This window comes from Trifolium pratense, linkage group LG4, assembly GCF_020283565.1.
Source record: "Trifolium pratense cultivar HEN17-A07 linkage group LG4, ARS_RC_1.1, whole genome shotgun sequence".
In the NCBI taxonomy this organism is placed as follows: domain Eukaryota; kingdom Viridiplantae; phylum Streptophyta; class Magnoliopsida; order Fabales; family Fabaceae; genus Trifolium; species Trifolium pratense.
Window position 1 is genome coordinate 10483323 of NC_060062.1, and position 22485 is coordinate 10505807.

Here is a 22485-nt window from a genome sequence, read left to right on the forward strand (position 1 = left end):
GTTATTATAATATTTTAAATGATAAAAAATGATTTATTTTGGAAAAATATTCATTTACCTGATAATTTAATGATCTAATATATCAGAAAAATATTCATTTACCTAATAGAGGTCTGGATAGGGTTCAATTTAAAAGCGACTCACAAGTTTTAACTGAAGCTAATTGAACGAGGCATAGTGATAATTCAGAATTTAGTTTAATTGTTGCTGATATTATCCAAATTATGTTATCGTGTATAAACTTTGAAGTGAAGTTTGTTACGACACAAGTGAATATGGTTGCTCATTCACTTGCTCGGGCGGCCAATTCTTGGGCTAGTTTCTGTAGATTTGAGATTATTCTCTTATGTATTGAACATTTACTAGTTAATGAAAGACGTAAAGTTTGTTTGATTAAAAAATAAAAAAAAAATTGAAGGAATATTTTTAGTAAAGGGTAATTTTGGTAGAAACTCTCAAATATCTCAAATATTGTACAAAAAAAAAAATTGAGAGTTTCTACAAAAAAAATAATATATATATATATATATATATATATATATATATATATATATATATATATTTGAGAGTTTTCCCAAAAAAAAAAAAGGTACCGTATATATATAAATATTTGAGAGAGTGTTTTAAAAAATATATAACATTTGAGATATTTGAGAGTTTCTATCAAAATTACCATTTATTACAAATATTTCCTCACCCCCCCCCATCACTCCATCTACTTCGAACTTCGAAACAAACATACCCTAAAGGAAAATGTTACTCCATCCGATCCTACATATAAGAAAAACTGTATTTTTTAGATTCATTGTAAAATTAATGTATCTAGATAACATTATAGTCTAGATACATCAACTTTACATTGAATTTAAAAATAAACTTTTTCTTATATAGGATCGGAGGGGGTATTTAGTAAGAATTTTTTGATTCAAGAAAGAGAAGAATGATACCCACAACCTAAAACAAAAACAAAAAACCAACCGCCAGAAATTGAAAAACCTCGAAATTGCATATATGAAACAAAAATATGAACTTTACGATTCGAGAAATTGAAAGAAATGCTTCAAAACGAGTGATGCTATAAGTATCAAAAATAATAGAAATTGATGAAAAGCAAAAAAACACACATATTAAAACCCTTTTGTCAATTTCACAAAAAAAAAACCTTTTGTAAAAAAAAAAAACCATTTTGAAATTTTTGTAAATTAAAAATCTCATCTCATCTAAAACATCTCATCTCTTTTTATTTTTTTTATTTTTTTACAAAACATCTCTATTTATTTTGACAAAAGGCAATTTAGGAAATTTCTTTAATTTCCATTTTAAAATTTTTTTAAATTAAAAGAGTAATTTAAGAAATTTTTATTTAAAGAAGTCTTGAAATGACATATTAAATTATTATTACATATGGACCAATTAAAATTATACACCTTAACAGTGTACCGGTACACGTCCACATAAGATGTGTACCGGAGTGCTCACCAAAAAAGCAAAAATTAAAATTGATTTTGTAAGATCTTATTCATCATAAAATCTGTGTTAAATCGAGAAATAACAAAAAAGTGAAGTGAAGTTATTAATTTGACTATTTGGGACATTGAAGAGATATGTTTAGTTTTCTGTCTCCGTCATTTACGGTAACGTCCCTTTCACACACACCCAAATACATTGAACTTGACCGCCATAAATAATATCACATTTTTATTTTTAATAAATAAAAACATTTTATTTTAATTTAAAACTTTATTTTATACAGCTTGTTCATTTTTTATTTAATTTTTGTTAAGGAATATACATACATACATACAACTTGTTCCTGCTATAACATAATAATAACTATACTTTATACTATACTTTCTGTTTCTTCTCTATTCAGTTTTCTTCTATTCTTTCTTACCTTTGAAGATTATATTAATTTCATTTCCATGTAAGTAAGTTTCATAGATCACACTTTTTTTTTTCCTATTTTTTCTTTAAATTTAATTCACTCCTCCACCTCCTGCTTAATTTTGTTATTATTATTTTATTAATGTATGCTCTAAATTATATTTGATGATTCACCTGTTTGTTTCTAAATTGTAAATTATCTATCTTTAATTTTCATGAAACATGCAATAATAATTAGTAAATGGTAGAGACTTGGGGAGCTAAATTATTATAGATATTAATTTGGTTCATGAAAGTGTTAATTTTTAATCTCAAGAATTTTCTAAGATTGGGTAGGACAAATGTTTTTTTTTATAGCTATATGAAATTAAGGATAAGTTGATTTTAGGTGTTTAATTAGCATTGGTATAATGCTGCTGGGTTTTATGGATTAGGATAATGATAATTTGTTAAGTTTGTTATTATTAATTGACATTGCTTTGGTGTGTTCTTCAATCTTGGACCACTTTCTTAATAATTTATTTAGTTTTTTGGGAAGGTTTTGGTGAGAATAAGTTAAAGAAAGGATAAGTTTTTGTGGTAATTGGGTGTAGATGAAGACCATATGTTGAAGGTTGTTTGTATCTTTGACTTTGATTTTTATGTTCATTTGGGATAAGATTGTGTTCATTGGTTTTTTAGTTCATTAACCAAGTGGTTAACGAACTTTAATAAAAGTCGAATTGGTCGAGAGTACTCAAGTTTAAACTTTGCTTTTAACAATATTTGATCAGACTTTACTTTACATACATTCCAACCAAACTCCGGATTACCAGGTCCCCCTTTCCGGTAGAAAGTGGAAATTGGTGACTTAAGGCTAAAAAATATTGTTAACAGCTATACATAGGAAGTAGGCAAAAAAATATTGGTAGCATTCACTTTGGTATGTTGTTTTCGTCGTAGTATTATTGTGTTTTGTGTTCCATTTCTGTGTCTGATGCGTAAATTATCCATTTTATAATGTAGTTATGTGATTACGGGAGAAACGGCTGAGGTGGTTTGATTCAATCACTATGGAATCCTGCAATTGTATTGAGCCACAATGGCCAGCTGATGATTTATTGATGAAATACCAATATATCTCTGATTTCTTCATTGCCCTTGCGTATTTCTCAATCCCGCTTGAGCTTATCTACTTTGTGAAGAAATCAGCGGTATTTCCGTATAGATGGGTCCTTGTTCAGTTTGGTGCTTTCATAGTTCTATGTGGAGCAACACATCTAATTAATTTATGGACCTTCACAATTCATACAAAAACCGTGGCAATTGTAATGACCATCGCTAAGGTTTTAACTGCGGTGGTATCATGTGCCACTGCCCTTATGCTTGTACATATTATTCCCGATCTATTAAGTGTTAAAACTAGGGAATTATTTTTGAAGAACAAGGCTGCTGAGCTTGATAGAGAAATGGGCTTGATTCGTACGCAGGAAGAAACTGGTCGACATGTTAGGATGTTGACTCACGAGATTAGAAGTACTCTCGATAGACATACAATACTGAAAACGACTCTTGTTGAACTCGGAAGAACTCTTGGGCTAGAGGAATGTGCCTTATGGATGCCGACACGTACCGGGTTGGAGCTTCAACTCTCTTACACATTGCGACAGCAGAACCCTGTTGGATATACAGTACCTATTAATCTTCCTGTTATAAACCAAGTATTTAGTAGCAACCGTGCAATTAAAATTTCATCGAATTGTCCAGTTGCTAGATTACGGCCTCATGCTTCAAAGTACATGCCTGGGGCTGTAGTTGCTATTCGGGTGCCTCTCCTACATCTTTCTAATTTTCAAATATATGATTGGCCTGAGGTTTCAACTAGAAGCTATGCTTTGATGGTTTTGATGCTTCCATCTGATAGTGCTAGACAGTGGCATGTACATGAGTTAGAGCTGGTTGAGGTAGTTGCTGATCAGGTTAGTAATTTGCCATTTTATTCGATTCACTTTCTAGCACATTTCATTACATGTTATTGCCAAAATTGCTTTACACAACCTAAATGAAAAAAAGGCTTAGTTCTTGCTGTTAGTGTAGTGGCATACTCAAACATTTGGTATTGGAATTATGGAGTTGGAATCATGGTTTTAAATTGCAGTTGCAGTTACGCTGCAAGCCTTTTTATTGCGGGAAAATGCGACCAATGCAGTCGAAATTGCAGTTGCAATGCCGTTGTAGAGGGAATTGGATTACATGCAGTCAGTGATTCAGAACCGTCTAATTAAGATCAGACAGTTCAGATTTTAAGACACTTTTTATTTTTGTTTAATATAAAATTCTGAGATGACATCTGGACTGTCCAATCAAAATCGGACGGCCTGAAACTTACTGACTGCACCGTTTTTCGACTGCACAGAATCTAGCTCCGTTGTAGAGACCTTAAAATCCTTTGTGTTGCGGTCACAATTGCAGTTTCGGACCGCAATTTAAAACCCTGGTTGGAACCATCTTTTTATATACTGCATCACTCTATCATTTGAACATAACTTCAAATTACTTACTACTATTGTCTCCTACACCAGGTAGCTGTTGCTCTTTCGCATGCTGCAATCTTAGAAGAGTCAATGAGGGCAAGGGATCAACTTATGGAGCAGAATGTTGCACTTGATATGGCAAGAAGAGAAGCAGAAACTGCAATTCATGCTCGTAATGACTTTTTGGCCGTTATGAATCACGAGATGAGAACACCGATGCATGCAATTATTGCACTCTCTTCATTATTACAGGAAACCGATATGACTGCTGAACAACGTCTGATGGTGGAAACAGTATTGAAAAGCAGCAATTTATTGGCTACGCTCATCAACGATGTTTTGGATCTTTCACAGCTTGAAGATGGAAGTCTTCAACTTGAAATAGCAAAATTTAACCTTCATTCATTGTTTAGAGAGGTAAAGTAAAATTTTCTCCTAAATCGCAAAAAATTCAACTATAGTAGTCTGACACGTAGCTTATTATGATCTTTGAGTTTCATTAAAAGCTTGATGTTGTTACATCCGTTATTCTGATTGCAGGTTCTTAACTTGATTAAGCCTATTGCATGTGTTAAAAAGCTGTCACTCACTTTACATTTCACATCAGATTTACCGGTATATGCAATTGGTGATGAAAAGCGTCTCATGCAAACTCTTCTCAATGTTGTTGGTAATGCCGTTAAGTTCTCAAAAGAGGGTAGCATTTCCATCACTGCATTTGTTGCAAAGCCTGAATCCTTCAGGGACACTAGATTTCCTGACTTCTTACCAGTACCAAGCGATAGCCATTTTTATTTGCGAGTACAGGTTTGTTTCTTCAAGCTTGACTAATATTCTTCTTTCTCCGTTGTATTGTATCCTCTGATTTCAATGGTGGAATCTTACATTTTTTTTCTCCATATTATAGGTAAAAGATTCTGGATCAGGAGTCAATCCACAAGATATCCCAAAGTTATTCACTAAGTTTGCACAAAATCAGTCATTAGCGACAAAAAATCCTCTCGGAAGTGGGCTTGGCCTTGCAATTTGTAGAAGGTATTATATTCTTCTACAATTACAACCTTAAACTTGGATGTGCAAATTTGAATTTGCTCTCTTCAAAAATTATATTTATGATTTTCTATTGATTATGTACTGTATTTTTAAATCGTGAACAGGTTTGTGAATCTCATGGAAGGGCATATTTGGATTGAAAGTGAGGGTATTGGTAAAGGATGTACAGTCACTTTTATTGTAAAACTCGGAATCCCAGACCGATCAAATGAATTTAAACTACCTTACATACCTAAAGCTCTAGTAAATCATGCATCTTCAAACTTTTCCGGCCTAAAGGTTCTCGTCATGGATGATAATGGGTCAGTAACAGCTTTATTTCCGTACCTTAAATTCTGAAATGTGTTACTTTACTAGTTATTGAAGTATTCTAGTGATTTTATTTCCGTAACTTAGCTCTATTTCTTAGCTTAAGCTCCTACATCTTGGTTCCCGATTATATTCTTGAAATCATGATAATACTGCTGAATTTATATCTATAACAATTGGTATGTTCATTGACACACACTTCATAGCCAGAAAAGAAAATATCTATAATGTGTGCAGTCTTCATTCAGTTATTCACCTTCTACTTGTAATTTAAGGAACATCAGAAGTCAGAAGAATTATTTAGTGGCTGATGCCGTTGGTGTGTATACTCTTTTTGTTTGCTTATCTCATGACTGACGGTAAAACTTGTTATTCAGGGTGAGCAGGACAGCGACTAAGGGACTTCTTATGCATTTAGGATGCGATGTCACAATTGCAAGCTCGAGTGAAGAATGCTTGCGTGTTGTTTCTCCGGAACACAAAGTGGTCTTCATGGATGTTTGTACAGGGTTAGATGGTTATGAATTAGCGGTTCGTATACAAGAGAAGTTCATGAAACGTCAAGATAGACCACTAATAGTTGCTCTCACTGGAAACACCAACAAGTTGACCAAAGAGAATTGTATGAGAGCTGGTGTCAATGGCCTTGTTTTGAAACCTGTTTCTGTTGAGAAGATGAAAGGTGTTTTAACAGAGCTCTTGGAGCGTCGGTTTGTGTTTGAAACAATTTAAACTACCATAATGTCTTTCTTTTTTTTTCTTTTTATGGTAAACTGCCATAATGTCTGTTCCTACTTCCTTTTGTGAAAAACTTTTGTTGTACATAGCAAAACTGAATCATATAGCAGAGATGCAAATTTATGATGTAACAAAAGCACTCATGAAAAGCTGTAAAGGAGGCCCTACCCTAGAGTCTGGATTGGTAAATCCATTTTTGTGAACGAAGTTCATATATAAACATTCATTTTTGTATCATTTCAAGCTTTTTGATGTTTTGCGGTGGTGGTGGTGATTGATCCAGATTGTGTTAATAGATGTTTCATATTTTAAGTCACGACCATGAGGCGTTTCCACGCTGAGAAGGCTTGGGATTAAAACATACTCAAATATAAACTTGGTTCTGCCTAAAAAGTGTGCTTCTACTAGGCGATGCAATCACTGCTATGGTATTATTACTGTAATTAATTTCAACAGACTGTAAAAATAGCCAATGCCTAGTTCAACAACACCTAACCAAATGGGCATGAATCAGCCACTTGCTGTTTTGTTCTCATTGATTGAAAAAACAACCAAGGTACCCCTCTCAAATTAGTAATCTCAATCTGGATTTCTGGTGTATGACAATCATGTCTGGTGTGGTCGACCGGCAGTACTAACAGTATTAGCCACTGCAAGATTCAAGCTCTTTTTATATTCAATGTGGCATTTAGCTGGTGAATTTTCTAAAAAAGAAAAGACAACTTTTGTTTCAAATCAACTTCCAGGGCAAATTTTCTATACATATACAGTGAAATACATGTAAATAGTCTAAAATTTTACTTTCAGAAGGCATTATAAAATTGTAAACTCAAAAAGCTGCTTCAACATCATTGTATCCTCTTTTCAGGATCAACTCTCTCTAGGCTTCATAATAATTTAAAGGTGAGCTTACACATTCACAACATTTGAATAGTCTAAACAACAAGAATGTGAATGTACAAAATTTACAGGCTAAGAAGTTTAAACCCCTTTGATGTATATGCATTACCAATAATCATTGCAAGAGCATAGACCATCCTTGATGTGATGAAACCGGTTTGCATCTCTCATGACAATCTCTCTACCGGTGACCATTGATATATACTTTATTGCCATATGGCAATCGCCACAAACACGAAGGTTCTTAAAAACCCTTATAGGTTTTGGATTTGGTGTACTAATGAGAGCAAATGCAACTGCAAGTTTCTCACTGTGTTGAAATAGATATTGTTCCTTCTGTTCATCCTCCACGTCATGAAGAACAAAATCTGTATTTGGGACATAACCCATGTTCTTTATTTTTAAAGCCAATTCATCAAGTTTTTCATATATTTGTTGAGCCTTGGGGTGTAAAGTATCCCCTACATGGAATTTATACACCTGGTTCTCAATTTCAATCCAACTAGAAGCTGCTTCTTTTGTTATCTGTTTCTGTTTCATGCTTTTTCTAATGGCTGCTACATCGTCCCACCGCCCTTCTGTTGCATATAAGTTCGACAATAATATATAGGTAGCCGGATCGTGAGGTTCCCGTTGAAGAATCATTTTTGCAGCATATTCCCCAAGCTCAGTGTTCCGATGAACCCGACAAGAACCAAGAAATGTACGCCACACCAATGCATCAGCATCAAAAGGCATGGAGTTAATAAATTCAATGGCTTCTGAAAGTAATCCAGATCGACCAAGCAAATCGACCATACATGCATAATGCTCCATCCTTGGAACAATTCCATAGTTATCGCGCATGGAAGTGAAATGTTTCCATGCCTCATCAATCAAACCAACATGACTACATGCCGATAAAACTGCAATGTATGTTACATCATTAGGCTTCCCACCTGTTTCAAGCATATCATAGAACAATTCTAATGCTTTTGAAGCAAAACCATGTTTTGCAAAACCATTTATAATAGAGGTCCAAGTTATGACATTGCGATCCTCCATGTCATTAAAGACTTGTAAAGCAGCTTCTTTGTTTCCACACTTGGAATACATAGATATCAAAGCATTATTAACACTTAGATCAGTCCTAAATCCCATCTTCACCACCATGGCATGAATTTGTTCACCCTTACCAATTGTACCAATACAAGCAGCACCACTCAAGAGGCTAGCATATGTAAACGAACTAACTCCACTACTAGTGTATTCAATTTTGCGGTTCGGGTCTTGTTCAGAATTAAAACTCAAATCTTCCACACTTGCATCATCAACAACCACACTTCTCGAAACCAAATTTTTATCAAACAAAATATCAAAACACTTACGAGCACATTCCATTCTCCCGGACCTTGCATACACACTAACAAGACCATTCCCTACACAATCAATTGCGGAAAGGCTTAATTTAATCGTTTGACCGTGAACCTGTTCGCCAAACCCAAAATCAGGAAGACTCGCACAAGCCTTGAGAACACCAGAGAATGTGAAGCAATTTGGCACAACATAACCCTGAAGCAACATATCACTAAACAATCTCATAGCTTCCCGTTCTTGTCCACCGCCGCCTCGTACATATCCATTAATAAGCGCGGTCCACGACATCACATTATGATCCGGCATACCATCAAACACTTTCCTAGACTCATGTACTAATCCACATTTTGCATACATGTCAACCAAACTACACCCGACGCACAAATCCAAAGCCAACCCAGACCTAATAACCCAAGAATGCAATTCCTTCCCAAGCGGCAAAAACTCAATCTCAGCGCAAACCGATATCAAACTATTTAACGTAAACCTACCCGGCACAAAACCACTACTCACCAACATAACCAAAAACAAATCAATAGCATCACCATAAAACCCAAATTGAGCCAACCTAGTAATCATCAAATTCCAAGTAACAACATTCTTCTCACGCATTCTATCAAACACCTTACGTGCAGACATCAAATCACCACCCCACCTTTAACAAACATATCAATCAATTCACAACCAACACAAACATGAGAATCAAAATACCCACTTTTCAAAACAAACTCAACCCAACTTCAAAAAACCTCGAATCCAAACACGCACGTATCGACCCAGTAAAACAATACTCATTAGGAAAAAACCCATCTTGGTTAAGCAATTCAACAAACATCTTAAGTGCATTTAAAGGAAACCCATTGTTTGCATAACAAGAAAACATTGAACTATATGAAACAATGTTTCTTTTGGATTTGTCCATGTTTTTGAAAATGGAAAGAGCTGTTTGTGGGTCGTTGGATTTTGAGTAAAGACTGATGAGTGAGTTGAGGAGGATTGAGTTGAGGACGAGTTGTGAATCGGTGAGTTTGTGGTGGAGGAGTTTGCCGAGTTGGGTGTTTCCGGTTCGGATGCATTGTTTGAGGAGAAGTGAGGAGTTTGTTAGTTTGTTATGTGTGGTTGTTTGTGATTCTGTTAGGTTTAGTGTTGAAATTGCTTTGTGGAGTTGTTGGTCGTTAAAACGGTTAAAGTAGTTGTTATTGTTGTTATGTGTTTGTGAGTTGAGAATTTTGAGATGAGAATGAGAAGGAAGATGAAGAGATAGGATTGGCATTTTTTTTTCCAATTCTTTCATACAGTTTTTAGTTATGACCAGGAAAATAAAATATCGGTAACTCGCGGCTTTTTCTTTCAATATTTATTTATTTATTTTAATGTTAATCCTCCGGTTGCTAGGAAAAGTCTAGTAACTTGGAGTTCGATTACGAGTTAAAGTAAAATTTAATTAATAAATTATTCTATTTAAAAATTAATCTTGGGTTCTTCCTAACAAACCGTCATTTGGTGAACTGGCAATTTTATCCCTCATTTTGTCAAGTTTTATTTGTCGCATATAGTTCGGAACTGTTGTTTTGATCACACATGATGCTCCCATATCAGTTTGTTGATTAAAGATGAGAGAATTTCGATCATGTCATAACAAATTAACTGTAACCCCAAATAAAATCTTCCAAGGCCAAGTTGTATTGTATTTTCAATGTCATTAGTTTAAAGATTTCGTTCGAGCCATGCAAATGTTCCCAAGCTAAAGAACTTATTCCAATGATCAATTTTTATAATTTGGTCCCCAAAAAAAAGATTACACATCATCACAATCTCTGAGCACATGCATAAGAGATTATGGTGCTAAGTTACAACGGGGGCAAATATTATCAGCAGTTAAACCTCTCTCGAAATTCTGCTCATTTATTAACATTTTATCACGAGCCATTTTCCGTGGGGTTGTGCGCATACGAGCATGCCCTTGCCAATTCCATACCAACTTGTACAAATCCACATTTTCATGAACTGTTGTATCGGTGAAATGCATATTCATACGCATATTTTATACTAAAAACGCCATCAGATGCAGGTATCCTTGAGGGAAAATCACGTTCGCCCAAAGTTGGTGGCCTAATATGATGAAAGTTAGCAACAACAAATTCAGGTAGGAGGTAATTTATCTTCAATCAATTCCAATCAGTACCAGAACAATAACTAAAATTCTCCTCTCCAATAGAAATGACATTACCATAAAGATGCTTCAAGCAATCACCATTTGTAAGTCATTTATCCTTCCAAAACTTTGTGTCTTGGCCAAGCATTAGATATTTATCATCCTAAGAGTACTCATCGAACCACAACCATACTTAGCATGCATAATTTTTCCTTCATTCTATCAAGAATATAAGAATGAGTCGTTTAAAATGCGATGAAGCATCATAGGGGCTCCAAGATAGATACCATAAGTTTTTTTTTTTATAACGAGATACCGAAAGTTATTGTCTAAACCTTTTTTAATATCGTACATAAATCCTAGCTCAACTGGCAAAAATACCAAAATTTCTAGTGTCGGACGTCAGGATCGGGGTTCGAGTTTTCAATGGTTTTGCTATTTCGTCTATCAACCAAAAAAAATAAACCTTTTTTCATATCTTATAATTTATTTAGAATAAATAAATAGACAAAATGTGTTCAACATGTTTTTTCAAATCTTATATATAATACTTCATGACAAACATATATAATATACAACAATCAATAATAATTTCAAAATACACAAATTCAATTAGATAGTTTAATTCATTTGAGATGAGAAAAGGAAAAAGTACCCAAGAAATAAAAATGATATTCAAGAAAAGAAAGCTCCAACAATAACTTTAATAGCGAAGGAATGCGAGTGAAAAATAGTCTAAAAGCCGATAGGATCGGTTATAGCAGCCCGAGTTTCTAAAATCTGCGCCTCCTGTTGAATGATACTCTCCAAAACAGCTTCAGAGGAAGCCAATTGATGCTTAAGATCCTCCACATGTTGAGTCAACATCTGTTTTGAGTCCAACAGTTTTTGCAACGCAGCTTCAGAGACTTGTAAACCAGGAAACAAAGCATGGTTTTCGACACCATTCAACCATTTCTTATCAAAAGAAAATTTGCGCACGTCTTGTAATAACTCAACAAATTCAGAGTGGCTTGAACCTGACACATCCAACACACTATGCGTTTGGAGGAATTTCAATAGCTCAGAAAGACAGTTGTAGGCATAACCCTTGTATCTGTTACTAAGTGAAGTATCCTTTAAAACAACATAAGGATGCTTGATAAAGAAATCGGTCAACAAAGATAAGTTTTCATGATCCAAATGCTTTTTGACGACAAGTTGCTCAAGCTCCCTTGTGACAAGTAAAGAAGAACTTGAATCTTCTACTATATGAGAAGAGTCCCCTGAAAGTATAGGAAATAATAATCAAGCCTCTTTGAACACAAGAAATTTAATTAAAAATAAAATGAAGCAATAAAATACCTTCAGAAGGCTTTGAAGGAAACTGAGAGGCAATAGAAGATGGCCATGATTTTGAAACTATAATTTCATCCTTGTTAGGAAACCGTTGCTCAACAACTAAGCTTACTTTCATGGCAACATCGTCATTTAGCGAAACTAAACAAATTGTGGGATAGGAAAAAGTTCAAAATCAAAAGGGGAAGTAATGTCAAAATGAAAAAATATATATTCAAAGCATCTTCACCTTGATCATTTAACTCTGTAGTAGCAACGTTGTGTCTTGAACCTATAATTGCATCCTCCTTAGGAAACTGTGGCTCAACAACTGAGCTTACTTTCATGGCAACATCATCATTTAACGAAACTAAACAAATTGTGGAATAGGAAAAAGTTCAAAATCAAAAGGGTGATATTTGTTGAAGTAATATCAAAATAGAAACAAATATATATTCAAAGAGTCGTCACCTTGATCATTTGACTCTGTAGTAGCAACATTGTGTCTTGAACCTATAATTACATCCTCCTTAGGAAACTGTTGCTCAACAACTGAGCTTACTTTCATGGCAACATCATCATTTAACGAAACTAAACAAATTGTGGAATACGAAAAAGTTCAAAATCAAAAGGGTGATGATTGTTGAAGTAATATCAAAATACAAACAAATATATATTCAAAGCGTCTTCACCTTGATCATTTGACTCTGTAGTAGCAATGGAAAAAGAAGTCGTGGCTATTTGGCCGTCGCCATCTTCCTACACAGATTCAAATCAGCAAATGATATCATCATATCTTAAGTCTTAGTATTTATAGGATCAATCTTACTATATTTAACAATATATTAGTATATTTTATTTGGGAAAAGCTTGATTTCATTATAGAAAGATTAAAAAATAAATAAAACAAAAGAATCGGTGTGAAGCATCATCAATTATTGAGCAACAGTTCCGCTAAACTTTGGATACAAGTAACTGCACGTGAAAATTTTGTTTCATTCAGCTCCTTTACAGATTTATGCAGAATTATTTAAGAGATAGATGGAATTAATACATGAAAGAAAAAAAATGACCCATAACATCTATGTCAGCTTTTCGTTATGAATCCATTAGTGTTATATCAAAATTAGTTAAAAGCTTGTTATAAATAGAATGATAGTTTGGCGTCACGTTAATAAATCATGTCAACTCGGCGTAAATTTAAGGAAAAATTGAGAGGAGACTATCAAATTACAAAGGGGAAAAATTAAGGTGCCAAAATTACAGTTAAACCTTGTAAAAAAGGAAAGTGTTTCAAAGCTTTGTTACATACTATAAACTCACCTGTGAAGATGTTCTACAATCAGTTTCTTCACGTGAATGTTGTTGGTCCATCATACACTGTTGATCAAGTGATTTTTCATTCATCAACTCCTGTAATAAGAACAGATGCATTAGTGATATGAAAATATTAATTACCTCTCTATTACTAATCATAGCTCAGTTGACTCAAAGACATTGTCATGGTGATTGTAACTTGGAGAAAGAGATAGGTATTGACCTGTGAAGATGTCAACTCATGTTCTGATGCTACTTGAACTTCAATCCCAGCGGCAAAATCTTCGGTGGTTTTTGAATTACTTGGGTGTTTATTACTAGTATCATGGCATTTGGACTCTTTTAGAAATAGGTAATATAGATTATACCAATGAAACTCAAACCCCTCTGAAGAAAAATATTAAATAGATTAAAAATCATCGGATAGTAAATCATAAGCATAATAATAAAATGAAAATCTCCACTTTAAATTGTAAATCATCATTTTGCAAGTTTAAGCATGCACGGTTGTTATTTGTCTTTGTGTAATAATTACTCAATCTGTCCCAAAATAAGTGTCGCAGTTGACCATTAAATTAAACACCACATGATATGTAATTTATCAAAATATTTTGTGGTATATTGTGTACCTGAATAATCAAAATGAGAAATGTCAATGTCCTTGGGAGTTAACGCTGTAGTGATAGAGAGTTTTTTACAGTTTTGTACAAAACGGTCTTTTACAGCCTCAAATTGAACTTCTTGTGTCTGGCAGAGGCTTGGTAGGTTGAGAAATGCAAGATATCTCAGCTTTGGAATCTCCACTTTCTGATCATCACCTTCACCTGCAAATATTTTCTCTAGCTCATCTGCTTCTCTTATCACTAGAAGATTTAGCTCAGGAAGCTCTTTACATATGGAGATTGGAAAAACATATTTCAACTTGTTGCACTTTATCACAACAAGTTTATTTAGTTTTAGGAAGCATGTCTTTGTATCTGATGATTTTTTATTCTCCGAATCATCATCTTCAATAATATGCTTCAACTCTTTGCATTCTTCTATTCTTAGATCACGTAACTGTGGCAGAAATCTTAAAATGGAAGTGGAGAATACAATTTCCAATTTTTCACATCGCACAATGTTTATCCGTCTAAGGTTTTTGAGGGCAAAAGCATTGTTGGCACCCACAAAAAGAAACTTCATCATGAGCAGATCACACAACTGTATGTATTGCAACCCCAAGTTCATCTGCTGTCCATTTTCTTCATTGAGAAAAAATATATTTTCTACTTTGGAGTTATATACCTTGAGACTTTCTAAACCGAGAAAATGCTCCATGTTGCCACTCAATTCCTACTTGTTCGTACATAAAATAATGCTTTTTTAAAATATGTATAATAATATAAGATGCACAATATTTGAAAAAAATCATGATAATACATAGAAAATATATAGTTTATCATAGCATTTAAATGTGATAATACATTGAAATACTACAGTATTAATTTGTATATGAAGCACATATCAAATGAAGTTGTAACCTATTGTCCATGCATGTTAATCAAAATATCAAGTTAATGGAAGCCAAACAACTCCACCTAAATAATCTTATATGCAAATCTGTTGTGTTCAAACCATCATGCATTAAGGCACCAAGATTGGGTTCTAGCAAGTGAAGAATTTAAATTTTTTCTAATCACCAAGTTTGGTTATGCGTTTCCTATAGCAGTCTCGCGTTACAATGGCCTTTTAATCGTGATTTTCAGAAGTGACAAATCAAGCTTCCACGTTAACGTGAAAATCCACCACGATTTTGAGAAAAGCAGCGCAGTAACAAACAGGCCAAATATAGTTTTAGACTTTTCTCTGGTCTCCTTCCATGGATGTCATGTTTACTAACAAAGATTGAAATCATTGACTAATTTTGCAAACAACAAAGATATATGGAAAGAGGGATACCTTCATGATTGTACTGTCCACAGATCTTGCTACCGAATGATGAGATATGAAATCACCAATAGATTTGACATTAGCAAACTGGGAGCATTCTTTGAGTACAAGTTCTTTCAAAGGTGGAAATGTTGTGTAATATTGTTTGGGACTCATGGCGACAAAATTTGGCAGATTGCAAAGACTGAGACATTCTAAAGATGAAAGATGAAGGTGAATCTCACATTGGTTTTGATGATGATCAGTGTAGTCTCCAAATATGTATTCCAGTTGCACACAATCCTCAATGTAGACCGATTTCAATTTTGGAAAGACATTGCATAGCTTTTTGCTACCACTGTCATGATCTCCAGTGTCTATTATTATGTGCTTCAATTCATCACAACCTTTAATTGTCAAAGTTTCCAACAACATTATTGGAGCAATAGACAGGATAAACACCGATTTTATCTTTGAAATATTGCACAATTTAATCATTTTAATATTGCACAGGTTATGTGATTGTCTTGAAAGACATTGAGCTTGTTCCCATGTGTTAAGGCAATATGAATTTGATTCCTGTAATGTAATCCAAATAAAAAAGAAGTTAAAATATCTCTTAGTGTTCCTACACAAAAGTATCAACAGTTTCTTATAAAAAAGTATAAAAATATAACATAACGAAAGACGGTGTGAGGGTTACTGTTGCAATTAAGTTTTCATGCGGTTGATCCTCAGAAACCAATGGGGTTTTAGTACACGCAGTACTCATTGTCCATGAAAAGATATTGCATTTGATAGGGTCAGATTGTTTTTGTGGCTTGGAAGCATCTCTAGAGACGGAAGAAGGCCCCTTAATCGATGAAGTCATGGTACCATAACATTCTGGGGAAATGTCGATCAAATTTGATAAACCATCAAGCTCCATCTTTTTTAGGGAACCAAGTTTGACATATTGGTCAAATTTGTATTTCAGCTTATCACATCTTTTCAATGTAATGGATTCTAGTGCCGGAAGATCATGGGTAGATAGAATTAATTCAAGTTCTGGACACTTCTCAATTTTAAGAACTTTCAGTTTTGGAAACATTGAGTCGCGACTCTTGCTATCAATATCATCATCATCAACAACTATTTCACCTCTTGAATATTCCTCCCTTTTCCTTTCATCTATTACTATGTATTCGAGACACCTACAGTCAATTATTTCCAATATCTCCAACAACACTAGGCAACGAACAGTTGACACTTGAAATAGGGAGATCAACATCGGGCATTCCTTCAATGACACCTTATTTAGATTGCAGAGGTTTAGGTTGCACAAGCTATGGAAACGTTCACAACCTTTGATTGATAGCTTCTCTAAACTCTTTAGAAACTCAAATGAAAGTGGACCGTTGCACAATTCTTCCAAATTTTCCATTTTATTGAGCTTTAGTACAACCAACTTGGAGAAGACATTTGGTACTTGAGAATCAGTATGCCTACTAGAGTCAATGAGGCACCGTAGTTGTGAAATGAAACTCAAATTAAGCTCAACTAGATCATTCATACCTTGATCTACAGGAACAATCTCGGGTATGAGATTTCTCCATCCCTTCTCGATTCTTCTTAATCTAAGAATCTCAGCTGTTTGCATACAGTACTTGAGTGTTGTTTCAGATAGGAAAACTTCATCGTTGTCTTCAAAATACACATACTTTGATGATGAACCATTCACTGAATCCCAGTATTCATCGATACAAAACCTTTGCAGTTTAGGGAAAGTTATTTCTCGGCAAAATTCATTAAAACTGTTCATGAAATATAACTCTTGAAGTGATGAACATCTTTCAATCACTTTAAATGGATTATTCCTTACAATTTTACAACATTCCAAGTTCAACAATCTAAACTTCTCCAGTTTTGTAATTCCATGTGGCAATTCATCAATTATACAATCGTCCAAATCAAGTGTCTCAAGACTTTGCAAATTTCCAAAAATAGAGATATCACCCAAATTGACACGCTTAAAGAGAAGAGATCGAATATTCTTCAACGACTGAATTGATTGAGGTAATGATAGAGCTAGCTCATGAAAATGATTATAGAATAAATGAAAAACTTGAAGGCCAGTATTATTTTCAAAAAATGAATTTGGTACTTCGATTTTCACATCGTCGCAGTCTTCATCCTTATGCACAAAGAGAGTCAGAATCTCAAGCTTGGAACCATCAATCTTACAGGAAAAAACATCCTTTAGCTTGCCTTCACATAACAAATATTTAATATTATTCTCCCTTTCAACCATTGCCCTTTGATTTTTATCAGATAGCTTTATCGTTTGAATCTCTTTGTTCGCTAACCATTGGGCTGCATCACGAACCAAGTCATGCATTTTCACTTCACTTTGACCGGCCTCCAACAATAAACAAGAATCTATGAGTTTATTTTTGGATGTCAATACTTGACTTCGAGCATCTTCGTAGCTTCCATAATCTTCCCCAAAAAGGCCTGCTCCTATGCCAAGTCTAGTTAGCCTTTCGGTAGGAATTTCTTCATCTTCTCGAAATACAGAACACATGAGGAATATTCTCTTGGCCTTTTCATTCTTCAAATTATCGTAGCTAAACTTCAAGCATTTATAAATTTTAACCAGTTCAGCATCAACACCGTGCATGGGCATATGTTTCTGCAAGGAGTTTAAGGCCGCATCCCACTCTTCCAGACGTTGTTCGCCCTTCAAACTACTGGCGATAGCAGCAATTGCAACTGGTAACCTTTTGCATTCGTTTGCAATTTTACGACCCTTGTCGAGCAAGTTTTTAGTTGATTTGTCGCTTAGACCAGCATAGCTTTTGAACATGATCCATGCGTCTTTTTCAGATAAGAGATCTAGTTGGATTGTCTTACTGCATAATCTGTTGCAAACCAACATATTGCGTGTGGTTACAAGAATTCTACTGCCTTTGTGATTGTCACTATATGGAATCCCTATTTCATCAAAATCAATATCTCCCCACACATCATCCAATATAAGAAGAATCTTCTCATCTTTGGTTAATCTGCTCCATAATTTTTTGGGACGGTCAGATTCACTACAGTCATCCAATTTCAATCCCAAGGGTCCAGCAATATCATCTTGAATTTTTTTAATATCAGGAGAACATGACACTGTCGTATCAATAACATGCGTAAATTGTTCAGACTGCTTGAGTTCTTTACCTATTGCTTTGGCCAATGTAGTTTTTCCCGTCCCCCCCATCCCTTTCAACCCGATTATATAATTGTTCTCATCTGTCAGTGCATCCAAAAGCTCTTTGTATTTGGATTCCCTGCTTTTGAAAGGAATATAGTGTTGGGATGAATAACGCTCAACATCTGGAAGACGAGCTGGGAGCCCAATTGCAAGTTCCTTTCCAGTTTCCATCAATATCTTAATTTGCTTCTGCTTATTTGCAAGTTCCTTTCCCCTTCTATATCGCCATATGCAATCGGAACAAAATCCAAAAAAACATTTTTTTGTTGTTCTGGTGTCTTCTTGAATGAGCTTTTCAGCTTCTTCTTCCCAAAAAAGAGCATTACCTTGAACATCTTCTCCTCTTCTGGTTGCCACGTCAACACGTTGCTTGACAGTTTTCCTTTCTACTTCCAACCTAATTTTTTCTTCTTCGAAATCCTTAGCAATGCACGTGAAGCAACATATATAACTTGATTCTGCAATCGCCCCATTTATCAATTTCTCTACATATGGCTTCGCCAAATCAGTCACAAAGCTCGCCATCTAAATCAATTTCAATAGGTCAAAGTTAGGCGCATATATATGGACATGTCTAACATGAAAGAGTGGTTCAAGTGGTGCATGGTGCACAAGTCATGAATAACATTATAACGAATCTCGTTATCTGAGCATATCATTCATGCTCTTTTTCTATACGAAGATTTTTCTCATACTGAGTCTGTTTATTTGAAAAGAAAAAAAAATGAACTTGATGCCACACTTTTCATCAAAGTTTTTTAGTTTGTTCAAACAGGCATTCCATCCAATATTTCTAAATCTCCGATTTATCTTAGAAAACCATAAACAAGTTAATCTTGTAGAATAGTGGAGTGCAGACGAAAATGGAAATCATACAAATAGAAAATCTGAGAAAGTAACAAAGAAAAACAACCATGAGATTGTTTTTTACCTTAATCAATATTTGGCTGTTATCAACACATACTCAAGCCTTTTGACCAGTCTGTTCCTTTCTCAGCAGCAGCTAGCATCTACTCATATTCTGTAACAAAAAATATAAGCAGAGAAAGTAATATTTATAGATTCAATTTATGCATCGGCCACCCTTTAAATTTATCAATATTCCACATACTCTAAGTAATGTTCCATTAAGTAGTTGGCCATATGTAATTGTTTCTAAAGCAATATTAAGATGGTAAAGTATGTCTAAATGTTTGTGTAATTGATTGGAGTTTTGCATTCAAGATAAATAAAAAATATAGTTTTGTCATTTCTCTATGTACCAATATGAATCATAATTGTTCATAGAGCTTCACTCATTTATTTTCAATGTGGTAAAAATGGTAAGGCTCTCCTGTGGGCTGTGGATATCAAACTAAGTTATTTAATCAAAGTAGTGCAGTACTCCCTCCTGCCACAATTATAAACAAAAGTTTATTTTTCAGATTCATTGAATAATTGTATTTACTATTTAGTCCATTATATAGACTAGATACAATAATTATTCAATAATAAATCTTAAAAGTGAACTTTTTCTTATAATTATAGCCGGAGGGAGTTCGACACTTTCTAAAATATCGAGGTTTTTATCATTTAAATAGAAGAGAAATCACACTGGTTAAATTGACTGCATATAAAAAAAGAGAAATCACATTTTTTTTATATAAAAAAAAAAAAAAAAAACAAGCATATGATTGTTTGTTACCTTATTTCAGCACATGCTGAAGTAGGTAGTATGAAAAACTTTCTTGATCTTTCTCCAATCTGCAGTAGCTAGCATCAAAAGAATGAGGAAGTGCTTATTGCAATTCAAATTCTGAAGCAAGGAAATTCTTTTTTGGTTTCTTAGTACTCATTTCAGTCAATTGTCTTGTTCTAGTATGGTATATCCACAAATTTGTGGTCCAAAAGAAAAAGAAGGGACATTATTTGTGTAGTACAAACTAAAAGTTCAATTATTCAGAAACTTTACAGCTAGCTAGTCAAGTCATTGATTTAAACCTTCAATTATTGGTCTCAATACATTTGGTTTAGAGAAACCCAATGGTCAAGAATTGGTGTGGACACTAAATTATTGCCCCCTTCATGACAAAATACAAGCAAAAATCTCTTTTTAGGTTTCATTGCATAATTAACTTATCTATACATTAATTTGTAATGAAACTAAAAAATGAATTTTGCTTATATTTTATCACAAATGGGGTAATCCTTTCACATCATTTATTTTCATAGTTGAAACCAAACTGTTATTTAATCATTGTAGTACACAAAATTTCACTTTTCAAATTTTTTCAAATTGATTAAATAACTGATGTATATAGACGATAATATAGATCAGATACATTAGTTATTTAATAAATATGAAAAATGATGTTTTGTTTATAATTATGGCGGAGGGAGTACTTCACAAAAGTGTTGGCACTTTCTAAAATCTTGAGGTTTATAATGTCTAAATCTTTTCATTTCAACATCCTTAAAAACCATACTTTTTGCTACTTAAGTCAGTATTAATCCCATGTTAATCCCATGGTTAAATTGACTGCTTATAACTTATTTCTGGTAATTTCGACGCAGGCTGAAGTAGGTAGTAGGACAGGATTGTGTGACTTTTGAGCGGGAAAGTCACATCATTTTGGACTGTTGGATCAATCTCACATCATAAAGTCCAAGTGTTTTTTTTTTTAAAAAAAAAAAAAAAAAAAACAGTATTAGAAAGAGATCCACCGTCGTTCGTTTGCCGATGTCGTCATCAGTCATCACCACTGTTGCTCCGAACTTCACAGAGTAACAAAAACTAGATGCATCCTGAGTGATTGATCCACCGTCGTCGTCCTCTCTCCACGCCGTCCTGCTCATAGCAACGCCGCCGGGTTGGGTTTTAAATCCCCAATCGCCACAATCTGTACAAATGGTAGATAAGAACAGAGTATGGCCTTGCTAGTGCCTTCTCACTGAAATTGAACGGTGAATAAGAGGTGGATAGGAAACTGGGTTTTGCTTTGACACTGATGGCGGCGGCGATTTTTACTTTGTGAATATTGACGGCGGCGGTATGAACACATGGCGGTGGTTGGTTTTTCAATGTGGGGCCCAATCATTATGTATTTTCCTTCCTTCCTGACAGTTAAATCAAATGGTGGAAGCATCAAGTAGTAGCATTGATACTCCTAAAATGGTGAAGTACCCCTATCGGGTGTTTCCACTCCCCATACCTTGAAAAAATGGACAAATATTTTTTATAGGAATACATATTAAGATAAGATTCATGACTACAATCCCACAGAATTTGTAATTTGTTATCCTCTTGTCTAGCAGGCAAAAAGGAATATCCAAAATTCGGGTGGCTGAAGCAGCTACTTTCGAAGTAACGGAAAGAAAAGCAACTATTGGAGTGGGAGAGTTAGAGTCGAAAAGAGGATTCCTCACTTCTTTCTCTCATTCAAAACCGTGCATGAGACTTTCATCTCGCACGGTTCTTAAGTGATAAAAGAAAGAAGATCGGTTCTTCTTTACTTTTATGATTTCCTTCCTCGCGTATCTGGGGTGACGACGGGATCGTACCATTCTCATGACTCGAAATGGGGGCAGGTTTGAAAAAGGATCTTAGCGTGTCTCTTGACTCCTTTTTTTCTTCTTATCCGTAGGGATGGCGATGGGTGCCCACAGGTGGGTCTATCGGGTTTGGGATTTTCTGTCATCCCTACTCATCCGAGTTAGTCCACAAGGACTTGTCATGGTAAGTAACAAAGGGGAAACAAGCACACTTGGAGAGCGCAGTACAATGGATAGTTGTATGTATCTGGTACAAATCAATA

The 22485-nt window shown here is 34.5% G+C and overlaps 3 protein-coding genes across 7 annotated transcripts; 1 reads left to right on the forward strand and 2 right to left on the reverse strand.

Moving 5' to 3' along the window:
• Nucleotides 1-1694: 1694 nt before the first annotated feature.
• Nucleotides 1695-6734, forward strand: LOC123920578 (ethylene receptor). Of its 4 annotated transcripts, none has more exons than XM_045972860.1 (7): nt 1695-1924; nt 2890-3842; nt 4446-4814; nt 4938-5204; nt 5305-5432; nt 5555-5752; nt 6137-6734. In XM_045972860.1, exons 2-7 carry the CDS (start codon nt 2937-2939, stop codon nt 6489-6491), a joined length of 2223 nt encoding a protein of 740 aa, XP_045828816.1. In that variant the 5' UTR covers nt 1695-1924; nt 2890-2936; the 3' UTR covers nt 6492-6734. The 4 variants fall into 4 exon arrangements, with proteins under 4 accessions (XP_045828816.1, XP_045828817.1, XP_045828818.1 ...); XM_045972861.1 differs by having other exon boundaries at nt 1735-1928; XM_045972862.1 differs by having other exon boundaries at nt 1793-2806.
• A 491-nt stretch (nt 6735-7225) lies between these two features.
• Nucleotides 7226-10084, reverse strand: LOC123920577 (pentatricopeptide repeat-containing protein At3g49170, chloroplastic-like). The gene is given in 3 exon segments (XM_045972859.1): nt 7226-9404; nt 9407-9486; nt 9489-10084. Coding segments are annotated over 3 exon segments (2541 nt in total). The 5' UTR covers nt 10048-10084; the 3' UTR covers nt 7226-7502.
• Nucleotides 10085-11520: 1436 nt separating this feature from the next.
• On the reverse strand, nt 11521-20909 carry LOC123882159. Of its 2 annotated transcripts, XM_045930967.1 has the most exons (12): nt 20376-20909; nt 19623-19712; nt 16157-19216; nt 15484-16032; nt 14172-14877; nt 13766-13929; nt 13549-13638; nt 12918-12984; nt 12697-12816; nt 12476-12595; nt 12253-12387; nt 11521-12173 (listed from the first exon to the last, which is right to left on the reverse strand). In XM_045930967.1, exons 3-12 carry the CDS (start codon nt 19214-19216, stop codon nt 11644-11646), a joined length of 5541 nt encoding a protein of 1846 aa, XP_045786923.1. In that variant the 5' UTR covers nt 19623-19712; nt 20376-20909; the 3' UTR covers nt 11521-11643. The 2 variants fall into 2 exon arrangements, with proteins under 2 accessions (XP_045786923.1, XP_045786924.1); XM_045930968.1 differs by lacking the exon at nt 12476-12595 and having other exon boundaries at nt 20376-20657.
• Nucleotides 20910-22485: the final 1576 nt, after the last annotated feature.